This window comes from Mastacembelus armatus, chromosome 12 (assembly GCF_900324485.2).
Source record: "Mastacembelus armatus chromosome 12, fMasArm1.2, whole genome shotgun sequence".
NCBI lineage: Eukaryota > Metazoa > Chordata > Actinopteri > Synbranchiformes > Mastacembelidae > Mastacembelus > Mastacembelus armatus.
In genome coordinates, this window is record NC_046644.1 from 3,021,251 (window position 1) to 3,037,218 (window position 15,968).

The window sequence follows — 15,968 nt, forward strand, 5'->3', positions numbered from 1 at the left end:
TTAGTAAGAATTGTATGTAATCCAGAACCTACATTTTAAAAAAATCAGCTTAGGCTACTTTTCACAATGATATGACGATGTCTACGTTTTTTGGTTATTTTCTTTTTTGTTTTGTTTATACAACACGTCATTCACAAAATGACAATGAAAAATAAAAGACAAGTTAAAAGTATATAGGCAAAAATTAAAATAAAAGACAGCAGATTGTATAGAAAATTAACTTGAAATAAAAATAAAAGAGAAGGTACAATGAAACCTCAAGACTATCAAGGTATTCTGGAGCAAAATCTGCTGCCCATTCAGAAAGCTTGGTCTCAGTCGCAGGTCATGGGTCCTCCAACAGGATAATGACCCAAAACACACAACTAAAAACCCTCAAGAATGGCTAAGAAAAAAAACATTGCACTACTAAATTAGAATTAGGCTATGAAACTTAAAATTTATTAGATTTTAATTTTTTGGATTCTTTTGAATTAAACATGAATTGACAAAATAATCAAGGTGAGATAAATCAGAATAAGTCTACCATAACTTGACATGAAATTAAAACCAAGTCCTAATTAGATCAAAATAAGTTGATTTAATTAACTCAGAGTTTCATGCAATTCTTAAAAGGTAAAAAACCTTGATTCAAAATTTAGAAAAAGAGCTAGTTGAAGTTTTGGGCCAGGTTATTTTTCCCTGGCATTAACTAAAAGGCATATATACATCAAAGTTTTTCTAAAGTAGATGTCTTTATATATTTTATATATACTCAAATATACGTTATAATATATATATATATACGTTATATTTATTGAATTTCCCCTTGGGGAATAATAAAGTACTCTTCTTCTTCTTCTTTATAATTAGGGAAACCTTAAGTAAACATAAAGTTAGTCACCTCCCCCACTCCCACCGAGATTATTTACAGGAATTGGGTCAGTAGATAAATAGCAGACACGTTTTACATTATTCAATATACAACTACTTATCTGCCTGCCATGGCCCAATGTTTTCCGTTTCCTGTATGGACTTTTATTTTGGTTTCTGTTTTCCTGTCCTGCCTCTCTCTGTCGGTCACGTGATTTGGGGCTTGTTAAAACAGAGATCGAAACAATTTTCAGCGACACTTCCGCTTCAAAAGATCGATACTGTGTTGAGCAGATTGGCTCGAGTATAAGTTTGAGAAGACTCAAACTAGTTTGAGTCACATTTTGAACCGGGGCTATGTTTGAGTTTGAATCCGAGTGTTCGAACTGGTCGTAGAGTTTTGGATCTGAGCTGATTTACCACGCTATGGAGTTTTGTTTTGTGCCTGTCCCTGACCATCCCTGCCTGAGTTGAGTTTCTCCTTTTTTCGGCTTTCTCAATAAAGAACTTTTCGTTATCCGCACGTGGGCCTCAGTCAGTTCCTCACAGACGTAACACTGCCACAGTGCCTGTATATTTGCACATCTACAAACGGGCTAATAGGTTTAAACAGACTAATAACCACTGCATTCCTCCTGCAATACTGCAATAAAGTGTGACACTGAATCTCATCTGTAGCCTACATGTCACAAATGTGACACTTTGTTTTTATCTTGACCTGCATAAAGTGAAATGTGATACACCCATTCTATTTACTGCCACTGGGCCACTTCCAGGAATTCACAGAACCATAGTTATCTTCGTAACTTATGTTAATTCACCCTTTTGTAAATTTAATGAGCAAAAAATATTGTAAGTAAAAAAATAATAAAATGGCGAGGGTGTGCCTCCCCTGACAATTAGACATAGGGTTTGAGTTGTAGCCTCAATACACTGTGAAACACATTCTCCTGGCTGTAGAAGATTTGTAAAACAAGCTAAACACAGGAACATTAAATATGGCACATCTGAGAAAGGCTGTTGTGTAAATGCCTCATACCAGATAACGTGTTTGTAACTATCTCCCCAGCATTTGTGTCAGGTGTTTGCCAGACTGCAACATTCAGTTTTTTGCAGAGACATGAATTTATCTGTCTAAATGATTCTGCAGAAGTGTGGGGTTCACTTTAAAGCTAGGTTTGAGAATGGGTTCTATACTTTGTATGTAGGCTGTGGCAGCATGAAATATTTTGGACTTTGGGCATAATTGCTAATCTTGTCTTCACAGAGAGCAGGATGCAAGCAGTAGTTCAGATGAACAGCTTGCAGGTAGAGGTGTCAGCAACAGGTGGTGGAACAAGGTGTGGTAGATGCCAAAGTTGCTCCCCCAGAATCTGGTAGGAATTAGAGAACAAAGAATCAAGCAATGTGAGATACAAACACAGGAAGAAATGAGTGAGTTATATCAATGAAACAGGTGACCTGGTGAAGATAGAGAATGAAGATGATGATGCTAAGCTGATGACAAATTTTTGCAGTTTGATTTTTGTATGAAATCTTAGCCAGCCATTTGTGGAACTTCTTTTCAAACATGGACAGATTTATTAATTCTGTTATAGAAACAGTCAGACATGAGCAGCTAAATAAACTGCAGATGATTTGCTTAAAAAGACATTAACTAAACTTAGGAAGGAAAAGAAAGAAAAGACTCCTTTTCATGTGCAAAAATAAAAAATGTGGTAAGCACTAAGGGCGGTATTTTTTCTTGGAAAGGTTTCACTGTTTGTTTCTACACGTGGACAAAATTGTTGGTACCCTACCATTTAAAAAAAAAAACTCACAATGCTCACTTAAATAACTTGAAAGGGACAAAAGTAATAATAAATAAAAATTTACTGAAAATAAACTAACGAAAATCAGACATTACTTTTGAATTGTGGTTCAACAGAAGTGTTTAAAAAAACTAATGTAAATGGCCTGGACAAAAATGATGGTACCCCTAGAAAAGATTCAAAAGAATTTGACCACAGGGACATGTTAAACTAAAGTGTGTCCTGTAATTAGCATCATCAAATAAAGAAAGATCAATTACAAGTGCTGCACTGATGATCGCTTGGCACATCATGAGCTCATGTCAGAGGAAAGCCAGATATCTGCTGTGAAAACAAAGAAGGTTTAAGATTTACTTAAAATGAAGTAATTCGTCCAGTCATGCCTCAGATGATCTAGCAGCAGTTTTTCACAACAAATGTACACCGGTTTTTCTATGATTGCGCCAGAACGGTGAGAGGTTAGAGGGTAACTTACATGATGTTACTTTCATATTCCATATGTCAGTACAGCACAGATGCTGTCAATAACCTGTATTTTGGTTCTTTTTTAGCTGACAATATAGTGTTGAATGACAATCCCTTCCTCCCAATTTATATTGGTCAGGTGTGTGTGTGAGCCTGAATAATATAATAATAATATAAAAATAATATAAATATTATATTATTTTTATATTATATAAAAATAATATAAAAATAATAAACTCCAGCAGATCCTAGTGAGCCTAAATAGGAATAAGGGGATATAGATAACAGACAGATGGATGGAATATGAAAATAAAAATTTGTTTGTTAGGAAACACATAAGATAATCCATGTTTTTTTATTATAGGAAAAAGTCTATATGCACTATATAAACTCGAAATACACTATAAAAACACCAAAGTACTAAATGTGAGAAAAAACTAATAATGTTAAATAAAAAGATGGGTACATACTGCAGGATATTTCAAACAATGCCAGCAGTTGTATTTTGCAATGTCATCAATGCAAGGAAGGGTGTGGCTGTGTTTATTTGATACTACTTTGCCCTGAATTTAACCTCTCAGGAGATATTATTCTAAGGTATACATAAAGTTCTTCAGCAGCTCTGGTAGTCCCTAATCTGATTATTTCCAATGTCTAACCTTAACAACCCATAAGTCTAAATATCAGATGTTAGTTTTTTTACACAATGTGGGAGAATGCATCACCTGTAAGACTAAACATAGGGGGTTACTATTTTGTGCTTTCTGCATCAAGCTATATATATTTAGTCTACTGTAGCTGCATGAGATCACATTTACTTCCATTTACCTTCAGAATAAATATGCAATACTTATTTGGGGAATTTGGAATTGGAACAACACTGAAACACCACAATGAGGAATAAACAAACAGTCATGTATTGTTATTATAGTTGGTTTTGTTACAACTGTTCTCGGTGAAGGCACCCAATGACATGCTGACATTTTCCAAAATCAAGTGAACTGTAAAAACATTGTAAGAGGCCTAATTATACCTTGGCGTTTGGATAAGATAAGACAAGATTTACCTTTAATTATTTTACAGTGGGGGTTTTATCACTGTAACAGTAGGGTATGACATAAGATAGGGAAATAGCAGCAATAAAAGTGCAATAAAAATATTATTAAAACTATAATAAGAAAAAATCAAATATTTGCAACATGTGAAACAAGGAAATCAATGTGATGAGCAATTCGTTGTATTTTTAATGACTAAATGATTTTATATTTAAAGACTAAATGATTTTATTAACTTTTATTTTGAAGCTTGTCATCAAATGCTGTAAGGTGTAACCGTGCCGGACTTGACGCCGCTGAAAACAGAGGTGTCGCAGTTTGATTCTGAACAATTTCATCAGCATCGCAAAAGAAGGAAGTGTAGCCATGGCGCAGGGACTCAAAGGAAGATTTGAAAAGTTCCTCCATGAAAAGAATCTTATGACAGATATTCTTGAAAAAATCGAGGCAAAAACTGGAGTAAACAGAACGTACATTGCTCTTGGTGAGTGTTGACGGGGAAACCGGGTTGGGGAAAAGGAAAGAAAACATGAAAGAGACAGACTGCGTCAGAGAAAAAAAGCGCGTGGCTGGGGAGCCTATATGTACCATGATTTATAATCTACTTGAGGGAATGAAGCGTTGCTTTATTTTATTATTGAGTGTAATAGAATGTGTTTAGTGTTGTTTTTGCGAAAAGGGGATGACAAACACCTGCTGTGATTTATTCCAGCTGTCATCGCTGTCATCGCCGTTTACTTGGTCATTGGTTATGGAGCCTCCCTACTGTGTAATCTCATCGGCTTTCTTTATCCAGCCTACGTATCGTAAGTATATTGCTCTAAGAGCAGTTCTATCAAGGAAGGGCCTGCCTATAGGCCCCACCCATCACGCGCGCACACACACATGCACACGTGCACACGAGGGCTTCTATTTGTAAGGACACTCATTGACAGTATGAGACCCTTCCTAACTTTAACCATCACAACTAAATGCCTAACCTCTTTACCCTATTTCTAATCGAAACTTTATTTTTAATTTTAACCCTAAAAGCCAAGGGTTTGACAGTTTAAAGTGTTAACCTCACAGAAGATTCTGACAGTGAGGAATAGCTCACAAACATAGAAGTACACACATGCATACATTCGTTTTTCTATAGTTGTAAGGACACTGATATAATGCATTCTCATATCCTGATCTAAACCATCACATCTTAACTCCTTACCTATTTACAAATATGAACTTGAAACCAAGCCTTGCTCCTCAAAAACAGCCCTTTTAAGTTGTGAGGACATACTAAAATGCCAGTGAAGAATTGTACTCAAAATTATTTATTTTCTCAGACCTGACACATTATCAGCTGTTTTTACTTGCTATCAGTGAACTGTTTAGTACATAAAAGGCTGTGGAGTTTTTTCTGATATTTTTTTGATTGATAATTATTAATGAATACCATTTTTTGTGGTTCTCATGTTGATTTTTAAAAATGATTATCATTATCACTTTTGAAGTTGAATTAATATTGTTAATATTGTCATACATTAACATGATTTTGGTCTTAGACGAGCTAAAGGTCAGTCATTCTGTTTCAGCGATTCTGTTTTTTATGTTGTTAGTCTGTTTAAGTTTCAGAGGTGATGCAGTTACGGTAGCATCATTGGTACATTAAAGCACATGAAAATGTGGTTTCAGGTCATATTGAAAAATTTGTGATGCCAAATTGTCAAATTTAACATTAAAAATTACATGCTTAAGTAAAGATATAAATTAACAGTTCAGCAATTAAATCCTCAGAACGTTGTGGTAATGGATGACCTTGTTTTGGTTGACTTAATATCTCTGTAGCGAACATAAGAATGTTTAGAATGTCTGGGTTGTGAATTATTAATATAATACACAATTTTCATAATTCCAGGGTGCCAGATCCCTTAATGGTGGTTCAACCAGTCAGTTAGTACTACTTTTTCTTTTCCTTGCGGCTGCTCCCTTCAGGGGTCGCCAGAGCGAATCATCTGCCTCCATTCAACCCTATCCTCTGTATCCTCCTCACCCACACCAACTATCCTCATGTCCTCCTTCACTACATCCAAGAACCTCCTCTTTGGTCTTCCTCTAGGCCTCCTTCCTGGCAGCTCTAACCTCAGCATCCTTTTACCAATGTATTCACTGTCCCTCCTCTGAACATGTCCAAACCATCTCAATCTGGCTTCCCTGGCTTTTTCTCCAAAACATCTAACATGAGCTGTCCCTCTGATGTCCTCATTCCTGATCTTGTTAAGCAGCCCAGTCAAAAACTCTACTGCCACCTCTCCTAAACACTTCCATACCTCCACAGGTATGTCATCAGGACCAACTGCCTTTCCACTCTTCATCCTCTTCAACGTCTTCCTCACTTCATCCTTACTGATCTTTGCTACTTCCTGCTCCACAACAGTCACCTCTTCTACTCTGTGCTCTCTGACATTTTCCTCATTCATAAACTCTTCAAATTATTCCTTCCATCTTTCCATCACACTTGTGGCACCTGTCAACACATTTCCATTCCTGTCCTTAATCACCCTAACCTGCTGCACATCCTTCCCATCTCTGTCTCTCTGCCTCGCCAACCCGTACAAATCCACCACTCCCTCCTTAGAGTCCATCCTATCATACAGATCCTCATATGCCCTTTGTTTTGGCCTTTGCCACCTCTACTTTCACTTTACGCTGCATCTCCCTGTACTCCTGTCTGTTCTCTTCTGTCCTCTCAGTGTCCCACTTCTTCTTAGCTAACCTTCTCTTAACACACTCCTGAACTTCCTCATTCCATCACCAAGTCTCCTTATCTGCTTTCCTCTTTCCTGATGACACACCAAGTACCTGCCTACCTGTCTCCCTGATCACGTTAGCTGTAGATGCGCAGGCATCTGGAAGAACCTCCTGACCTCCCAGAGTCTGTTTCAGCTCCTCCCTGAAAGCCACACAACACTCTTCCTTTTTCAACTTCCACCACTTGGTCCTCTGCTCTGCCCTTGTCCTCTTCATCTTCCTCACCACCAGAGTCATCCTACACACCACCATCCTATGCTGTCTGGCTACACTCTCCCCAACCACTACTTTGCAGTCACTGATCTCTTTCAGGTTGAAACGTCTGCACAAGATGTAATCAACTTGTGTGCTCCTGCCTCGACTCTTATGTGTCACCCTATGCTCCTCCCTTTCCTGGAAAAATGTGTTCACTACAGCCATTTCCATCCTTTTTGCGAAGTCTACCACCATCTGTCCTTTGCATTCCTGTCCTGCATACCAAACTTACCCATCACTTCCTCGTCACCTCTGTTTCCCTCACCAACAGGTTGAAGTCTGCCCCAATCACCACTCTCTCACCACTAGGGATACCCTGAATCACCTCATCCATCTCCCTCCAGAATTTCTCCTTCTCTTGTAACTCACATCCTACCTGTGGGGCGTAACCACTGACAACATTCAACATCACACCTTCAACTTCCAGCTTCAGACTCATCACCCTATCTGACACTCTCTTCACCTCCAGAACATTCCTAGCAAAATCCTCCTTCAGGATAAGTCCTACTCCATTCCTCTTTCCATCCACACCATGATAAAACAGCTTGACCCCTGCTCCTAATCTATAGGCCTTGTTACCTTTCCACCTGGTCTCCTGAACCCTCAAGATATCCACCTTTCTTCTCTCCATCATATCAGCCAACTCTCTAGTTTTCCCTGACAAAGTCCCTACATTCAAAGTCCCTACTCTAAGTCCTACACTCCTGCCCTTCCTCTTCTCTCTTTGCCTACGAACACGCCTTCCTCCTCTCCTTCTTCGACCAACAGTAGTCCAATTTCCACTGGCACCCTGTAGGTCAACAGCACCAGTGGCGGTCGTTGTTAACCCGGGCTGCGACCAATCCAGTATGGAAGTCATATTTGTGATTTGCATGTTTGATTTGGCTGAAATTTTACATCGGATGCACTTCCTGACACAACCCTCTGCATTTACCCAGACTTGGGACCGGCACATGAAGACATTGGATTGTGCCCCCCTGTGGTTGCATTAACTAGTCAGTTAGTACATAAGTAATAATATCAGTCTTTAATCTGAGTGGGAGTTCTCCGATTCAGTGATGAGTTTGTGTGAAATGAGTCTGAGTCTGAACTCTAAACAGAAGTTTAAGAGGAAGGTAAGCTAAATAAGTGGTAACTAGGGAGACCATCTGAGAAGTTTGAGAGAATCAACATCAAGTTTATTGCAGTTCGGCCATCCATTATCTATACCTGCTTTTTTGGCTGAAAGGCAGGGGTACAACCTGAACAGGTCACCAGTCCAGCACAGGGCCACACATACAACCACACACGCTCACATTTAAATACAGATATGTTTCTTGTGAAATTATTTGCAATTAACTGGCAATTTAGACTCAACTATTAGCCCAACTGTGGGAGGAAGTTAGAATACCCAGGGAAAACTCGCACAGACACTGGGAGAACATGCAAACTCCACACAGAAGGTGGAAAATTTTAATTAAAAAAGTGTAAACGCTCCTAATGAAGTGGCTAACCTTCTGTGGCATTGTCTCGTCTCCTGTATACAGAATTCAGCTAATTTTCAGATACATAGTTAAGTTGACTTAACTGTTAACTACAGAATATTAACATTTGTTTTCTTGTTTACAAACATTCACTACAATTATCATACCCAGCACTGTATGGGTTTAAGTGAATAGGGGAACAGTCAAGCTGAGGTGATGATAATGTTGTTGAAAATATTTTATTAGTGTTAATTAAAACTGTGTATAATATAATAAAAAATGTAATTATAAAACAGTTCCAGTCATTCAATAAATTTTAATTAGACCAGTGCTTCTCAAACTTGTCCTGCCACCCCGCTTTTGTTAAAAAAAATCACTGGCATCAGTGTATTAGACATAGGTTACCAGTAAAAAGTTTGTTACCAGCGAGGAAAAAGCATAGGATGATCAGTGTTTTTTCACTCTTTGTAACACATATGTTACAGTGGTTTTAGCTGGTATACCACACATATTCGGATTGATTTTCATGGTAGTATTCCCCTTTTGCCAACATAAAGTGCTAGAAATTATGCCAGTGAGAACTGCTTTATAACGAAGAGGGCACCGATAACCTTAGGTCGTTTCACACCTAATAGTGCGGTAGACTTGGTTCGATGGGGAACGAAGCTGCAACATTTGTTACATTTTCTGCCCATCCGAGTTCACTTTCATACTGCACTTTCCCTGCTTTTGGTTGACTTGAATTGAGCCAAGACCTATGTCTTTAGGTGCGATTGCACATTCGTACCCTGTATTATCATCTGTAAGTTACACCATCAGTGTCATCACTTGACATTCTTAGCCTTTTCTCTGAGGAACTGAAAATGAGAGTATGTCCATCTTGCAAATGTAGAATCTGTCTCTGCAGTTATCTCAAACATTGAAGTGCAACAGGAAACAGACTAGATAAAAGCACAGGTGAGACCACCTGCTTGGCATTTCTGCCAGGTGCACTTCCACCAGTGCTGCTTGGGCTGCTGCAGAGTCATCATCCTGGAGTCACACTTCATTGATGTTTCACTCTGTTAATCCTGGAACATCTCCAGGCAGTGGAGCCGCCCTAGGGTCGCTTTGAGCCTGTGTGCTTCGATGACTTCCGCTAGCTTCCACAGGATGTGGTCATGGCGCTACCCATAGCAGCCCCGGGTCAGAGCAATCTTGCACCCGGTGAGGATGTGCTGTAGGCTGAGACACTGATGGCCACAAAGTCTGTTCTGTGCTGTATCAACAGTGCAGGTTCTAGTATGATATGTGCCCCTGATCAGTAAACTTAACTTTGCTTGGGTCAACATCCACACATCTTGGCTATGTTTCCCCATCCAAAGCCTGGCCTGCCATGCTGTACCAATCCCACAACCACTTGGTCTTTCAGACGGGTTATGGTACATGTAGTAACATGTGCTGCATCCCATTTTCTTCCAGTACAAACTTTTACCACTGGGTCTGGCGTGTCTTTCAGCTCAAGTAGCAGTCTCACCTTCACCTTCTGTGATGAGCCCAAGCCGATGGTTTTCATCGGCAGCCTCAAGGTGTTCCTCCCAAACAGAGCTAAGGTGGATAGGCATCGGGGAAGGCTAAGCTACTTCCAGGTGTAGTTATTTGCCTTTGCGTCTATCTTCAGGACTGTTGATGAAGTGATGTCGCATGATTTGAGGGGCCACAACAGGTGATTGGAAATGGGTGAACTGGTAACACTAGACCTCGCTTCCAGTAAGCCATGTGCATACTTGTACGGGTCCCGGAGGAAGCTCTTTTCTTTCAGCTTCTGCTCTCCCTGGGTGTGTGAGCCTAACTCTGATCTGGTCCCACAGGTTCTTTGAGCCCTCCTTTTCGTGGTCCTTGGCTTGGTCCTAGGTCTTGTACTTGTTCTACTTGTTCTATTTTTATTCTTTTAATATCTGTTTTTTGTCCTGTCACTGTCATTATGTTGCACTGTGAAAGCTTCTGTCAAGAAAACAAATTCCTTGTATGTGTAAACATACCTGGAAATAAAGCTCATTCTGATTCTGATTCTGAATCCTCTGCTGCAGCTCTGCAAATCTTTCTCTGCCTTCATTGTAGATGATGTCTCCAAAGATGTTCAATTTGGCGATTGTGTTGCCTCTTAGGGAGTTCTCAAGGATTGTTTGTGGGCTCAGGTCAAAGCTTTTCCATTCATCCTTCTCGCTAGCTTTTGGCTATTTTACCATTTTACCTTTCCAGCTTGGCTTCTCAGCAGACATACTATTTTACCTGCAGAATTTTTTTTCTCTAACGCTGGTTCTGGTGTTCTAGTCATCAATAAGCATTGTTCATAATCATCTGTGTTAACAAAATTTACACTGCTGTATTTACTGACATTATGGTAACTCTGAACTTCATTATTGGGTTAAGGCTCTCTATGGGATTTTGTAAACATTGCAGTGAAGTAACTTCCTCACCAGAAATTCATGTTGTTTGTTTGTTCAGTAACAAACTTTGTGAAGAAGCCAGAAATGTCCTGGAAAGAAAAAGGAGCAGATGAAAAACAAAAAAGTGGCAGTAGAGAAAATAAATAATGAAAGATTAAAAGAAAGACTTTCATATTGTTCCTCTCTCTTTGAAGGATTAAAGCCATTGAAAGTGCCACCAAAGATGACGACACTAAATGGCTGACCTACTGGGTGGTGTATGGAGTCTTCAGTGTGGCAGAATTTTTTGCTGATATCTTCCTGTCTTGGTTCCCATTCTATTATATTGGAAAGGTAAAGTAGACAAAGACAGTCTAAGTGGGATGAAATGGTAGCAATGTTAATATGAAGGAATTAATTTAGCATTTGCATTGTTAGGCACTAAAACACAGCTGCTAGCCCTTTATTAATACTACTACTGGTGCTTTTCCTTAGAACAGCCTGTAACTGTAGGTCCTGCTGCTTCTAAATGAGACTTACAGTATCTCACAGAAGTGAGTACACCCCTCACATTTTTGTAAAGTTAATTATATCTTTTCATGTGACAACACTGAGTGTACTCACTTCTGAGATACTGTATATGAGTAGTATCACATATCTGATACTGATGACATAAATGTCATATATGTTATAGTTTTACTAGTATTCACAATATCATAATGTTGTGCTATGTTTTTTTTTAATGTGCGGTAGACTTGCATGATTCTAGGTAACCTCATTTAATTAATTCTCCTCTCAGGTCCTGAATATGCTTTTTGATGAGTCTGCTGATTTGTTCATTATGCCGAAATAAAATCAACCAACAATGTATAGGAGGTTGAGTGATCCATGTATTTTTATGAGCCTCAAAATGTTTTCATGAATCATGTGTAGCTCTGTAAAGCTCTGATACTCCTCCATAATCATGTAGGTGACAGAGGCAGTTATACCATAGTCACACAAGTAAGCACTTTAATACTGCTACTAATGTAAGTATGAGTTTTGGGACAGCCTAATTAAATGACAGTCATCATGTGATAAATGAGTAGGTTTACAGATTTGTTTTAATATAGTTTATGTATATCTTAATCCACAGCTTTAAAGTCAGACTTTGAGAATAATCTCACAAGTACAATCTTGCTTTCTTTCCCAGTGTGCCTTTTTGGTGTGGTGCATGGCTCCAACTCCTTCTAATGGATCAGTCCAGATTTACAACCGCATCATTCGGCCATTTTTCCTCAAGAATGAAGCCAGGATTGATGATGTCGTAAAGAACCTCAAGGACAAGGCATCAGAAGCTGCTGACAAGATCAAAGATGAGGGTGAGTTAATTATCATGGCTGGGTGCTGTTTATTGTAAATGGAGCCTGGGCCATCACTGCATTTTTAATTAAAGGAGAAAAAAAACTAAACTAAACTATATATCAGCCAATATTACATTATTTCAAACTCAACAAATCCTTTTAACTGTCTTTGTCAAAAAAATTGAGAGATCATGAAAGAATTTTCATATGAAATGTAACATTAACTGTAAAACATATGTTTTCCACAGCTAAAATTATTTATTTAGATCATAATTAAAATTATGTAGAAGAACAATTAAAAACTTCTGGAATCCCCCAAATCACTGATGCTCTTACAGGGGAAAAAGATTTGAAAATAAAAGGCCTTTAATAAGCATGGGCTGAAGAATAGACCTGATTTCCACAGGACACACAGTGACCTAAAATTAATAATTAATGATTATCCACACTAATGTTGAAAGAACCTGGTATGAAGATGCAAAAACACAAGGGACATTAGGGGTAATTAAGTCAAAAGAGATACTGAATGTTTTAACCATTAATCATGCCATCTAACACTCATGACTACTCACTGTGAATACACACATATAAGTTGCTTTGCTGTATAAATCAGAGGACAAGCCAAGCCAAAGGAGTAAAAAAAGTGCAATTTACAATCCGGAAAATACGGTACATAGTATTATCAGGATACAGATACAACTCCCCTTTCTTATACTGTAGCTTAGGATTTGTTGAGGCAGACACATTATGAACTTTATACTTACTATATACAACTCATAAATAAACATACCTCTGGCACAATTTTAGAAATACTGACCATTTTTAAAAGATTTAAATTACCATGCAGAAAACTTTCCTTTATAAAGAAAAGTGTTCGGATAATATGTTTAGTAATTACAGTTGTTGTGATTTTTAAAAAGCAGGCGCATCTTCTGTATGTTTAGTTACATTTTCCAAAACATGGCCAGTATTTCTCAGGAGTATGTAAACCTATGAGCAGAACTGTACTTCTGTTCTTGATTGTGAAAACATTCAGTGCCTCTTTAGTCTCAACTCCTCTTGGTGGTCTTTACACATGTACTGGCTTCACTCAACACAAATATTCATTAGTTTGAATTCATTGTGTGTATTCTTTTTTAAAAGTGTCAGTCCATATTTATTAAGTCCTTTTATTTTTTACTTTCACTTGAGCTTTTTTTTTTTATGCCACATCGATGAGAGTGCCAATTTCCTAATGATTAATGGATAGTAAGAGTAATGTGTTAAAGATTTTGCAGATTTATGCATTAAATCCTCATAAGTGACACAATATGTTTTACTTATATGATTAATTACTGAATTAACTTGCTGTGGTAGCTCACTCAGATTTAAAATTATCTCTGTTTTCCTCAACTCGGGGTGAACAAACTCCATGTTCTTAGTTAAGCCTCTTTCCTGAGTTCCTTCTATTTTGCCTTTTTTTTGTTCTGTTTAATGTAATATTAAAAAAAACTAATTTCCAAAATGTTGAGTTCCAAGCTTGTAAAGAACAACATCTACAGGATGTTGCAGTGATGGTAGCTTAGCATCATACTGTTTGTAACTATTAGACTAGATAAATGAGACGTCTGATATTTGTGTGTAATCTGTCCACAGCCAAAAAAGCCACAGCAAACATTATTTTTGAGGAGAAGAAGAGCTCCTAAGACAGAGGGTTCCACTTTTTCAACTCCGGAGCTGATTCGGTTACAGGAGAAATGTTGCCTTGAAATTTTAGTTTTTAAGTGCTGTTGTTAATTATATAATCTTAATCCTCATCAGATGTTATCCATGCATCACATGTGTCAAAGTAACTCCCCTATGTCATTTTGCTTATTACCTTTGCCTTCTGCAGGGCTACGTTAACTGTATGCTGGCCTTATGCTTTGGGAACCAAATAAAGACAAAGTTACTGAACTGGTTCTTTGATTTCTGTTCTTTTTTCCTTATTCTAAAGGTGACAGAGAAATTGTTATACAAAATGGCTAAGGTTGTGTAATTTCTGAGAAGAATAATGTAATAAACTTATTTTTACTAATAATTTTTTTATACATTTCTAGCTGTTGTACAAAAAAAACAGATTAACGTTGTTTACAGGTTCCACCAATGTCACATATTGTGTTATTAAAATGAGGCTGGACGCAAAGGTGCAGAGACAAAGCTTTATTAACAGAGAACAGACAATGGTGGATAGCTGGAAAATTCCTCTTTCTTAGACTACGTAGTCTTCTTCAAGAGACAGAGAGGTGACAGCAGTTCTTAGTGCTGGTGAATTGGAATCATTGCTTTCAGGAGTAGACTGGAGATTTTTAGGAGACAATGGCTGGAAGGCAGGTGAGTGTACCGACTACTGGAGCTCAGAGAGGACCCGGATCAGGCAAGCAAATCTCAGGTGAGTGGGGCAGGTTACGAAGTGTGGAAAACAGAGGACTCAGACAAGGAACACCAGTAACTGCTTGCTGCTCTCACGCTGATGTAGGACATATGCATATGGTGCTGAACTGATGGCACAGCTAGTTCTCTCTGCTGGACCGGAAAAAGCACAGACCGATAACCTAGGGAGACTTAGAATGGAGACAAACCTATGGCAGAAAACAAGAGAATTGTGTGTGTGTGTTCAATCCAGGCAATTTTGGAACTCCAGTTCTCTTTAGACTCACAAACACATCTGAGGACTTTGTCAAGTTCCTGATTAAGGCACTCCATCTGGCAGCTGGTCTTAGGGTGAAAACCATAGGAGAGATTGGCCTTGGTTCCAATAGCCTGACAAAAGCTCTTCCACACAGCAGATATAAAATGTGGACCATAGTTGGAGATGATGTCCCACAGGATGCTACAAAGCATAAAGTTGGAATAGTGATGAGTTCAGCAGTTTCAATTGCAGAAGGAATTTTTTGCAGGGGAACAAAGTGGACTGCTTTAGAGAACCTGTCAGTGATAGTAAGGATGACGGTGTTCTCCTGGGAGGGAGGCACTCCAATGAGAAAATTGAGTGCAAGGTGGGACCAAGGACAGTGTGGCAACCCTGTGGGGATCTGGTTGGATGGCTTATTTCGGGCACATGTTTACAGGCCTTGTGGAATATTATCTAGTTTGTAACTCTGAAATTCATGTATCCAATATGTAACCTTATACATTCCATAAGCATTCATTTAATCTTACATAATCCATCTCATTTGATTATATAAGATTAAAAATGAATTTGTACACATAATTTAAAGTGTACCATGTAACGTTAATTTTGATTTAATCTTACCAAGTGCAAGTAAATGGAAAAGGTGCAGCCTCACTATAGGTTCACTATATTGTACTCTGCCCAGCGTATTTGTGTGCTAAGTAAGCATTTCAGGAGCATTTAGTACAGTTAATGAGGGAAAACTTGACTATAACCTGAATTTCAAGAATATGGTACCCAGGAGTCTGGAAATTTTGAAATCATAGGAAGGACCTTACATCGGCCTCTAAGGAAATGTATTTAATGATTTGACAGTGTGAAATTTACAATTGTTAT

The 15,968-nt window shown here is 38.3% G+C and overlaps 1 protein-coding gene and 1 long non-coding RNA gene across 2 annotated transcripts; one reads left to right on the top strand and one right to left on the bottom strand.

The window, feature by feature from the left end:
- Positions 1-1,961: 1,961 nt before the first annotated feature.
- LOC113125047 (uncharacterized) lies at positions 1,962-3,629 on the bottom strand. The gene is made up of 3 exons (XR_003295094.1): positions 3,599-3,629; positions 2,924-2,987; positions 1,962-2,225 (listed from the first exon to the last, which is right to left on the bottom strand). It is a non-coding gene; the product is annotated as an uncharacterized LOC113125047 (long non-coding RNA).
- An 836-nt stretch (positions 3,630-4,465) lies between these two features.
- On the top strand, positions 4,466-14,378 carry reep5 (receptor accessory protein 5). Its single transcript, XM_026297869.2, has 5 exons — positions 4,466-4,667; positions 4,896-4,989; positions 11,312-11,450; positions 12,289-12,457; positions 14,075-14,378. Exons 1-5 carry the CDS (start codon positions 4,550-4,552, stop codon positions 14,122-14,124), a joined length of 570 nt encoding a protein of 189 aa, XP_026153654.1. The 5' UTR covers positions 4,466-4,549; the 3' UTR covers positions 14,125-14,378.
- Positions 14,379-15,968: the final 1,590 nt, after the last annotated feature.

What these genes read in the sequence shown, in the direction of transcription:
- reep5 (XM_026297869.2), top strand. Translation starts at nt 4,550, where the DNA reads ATGGCGCAGGGACTCAAAGGAAGATTTGAAAAGTTCCTCCATGAAAAG. An exon ending in CAGAACGTACATTGCTCTTG is followed by an intron (nt 4,668 to 4,895) that starts GTGAGTGTTGAC and finishes GATTTATTCCAG; the next exon opens with CTGTCATCGCTGTCATCGCC. An exon ending in TGACAAGATCAAAGATGAGG is followed by an intron (nt 12,458 to 14,074) that starts GTGAGTTAATTA and finishes ATCTGTCCACAG; the next exon opens with CCAAAAAAGCCACAGCAAAC.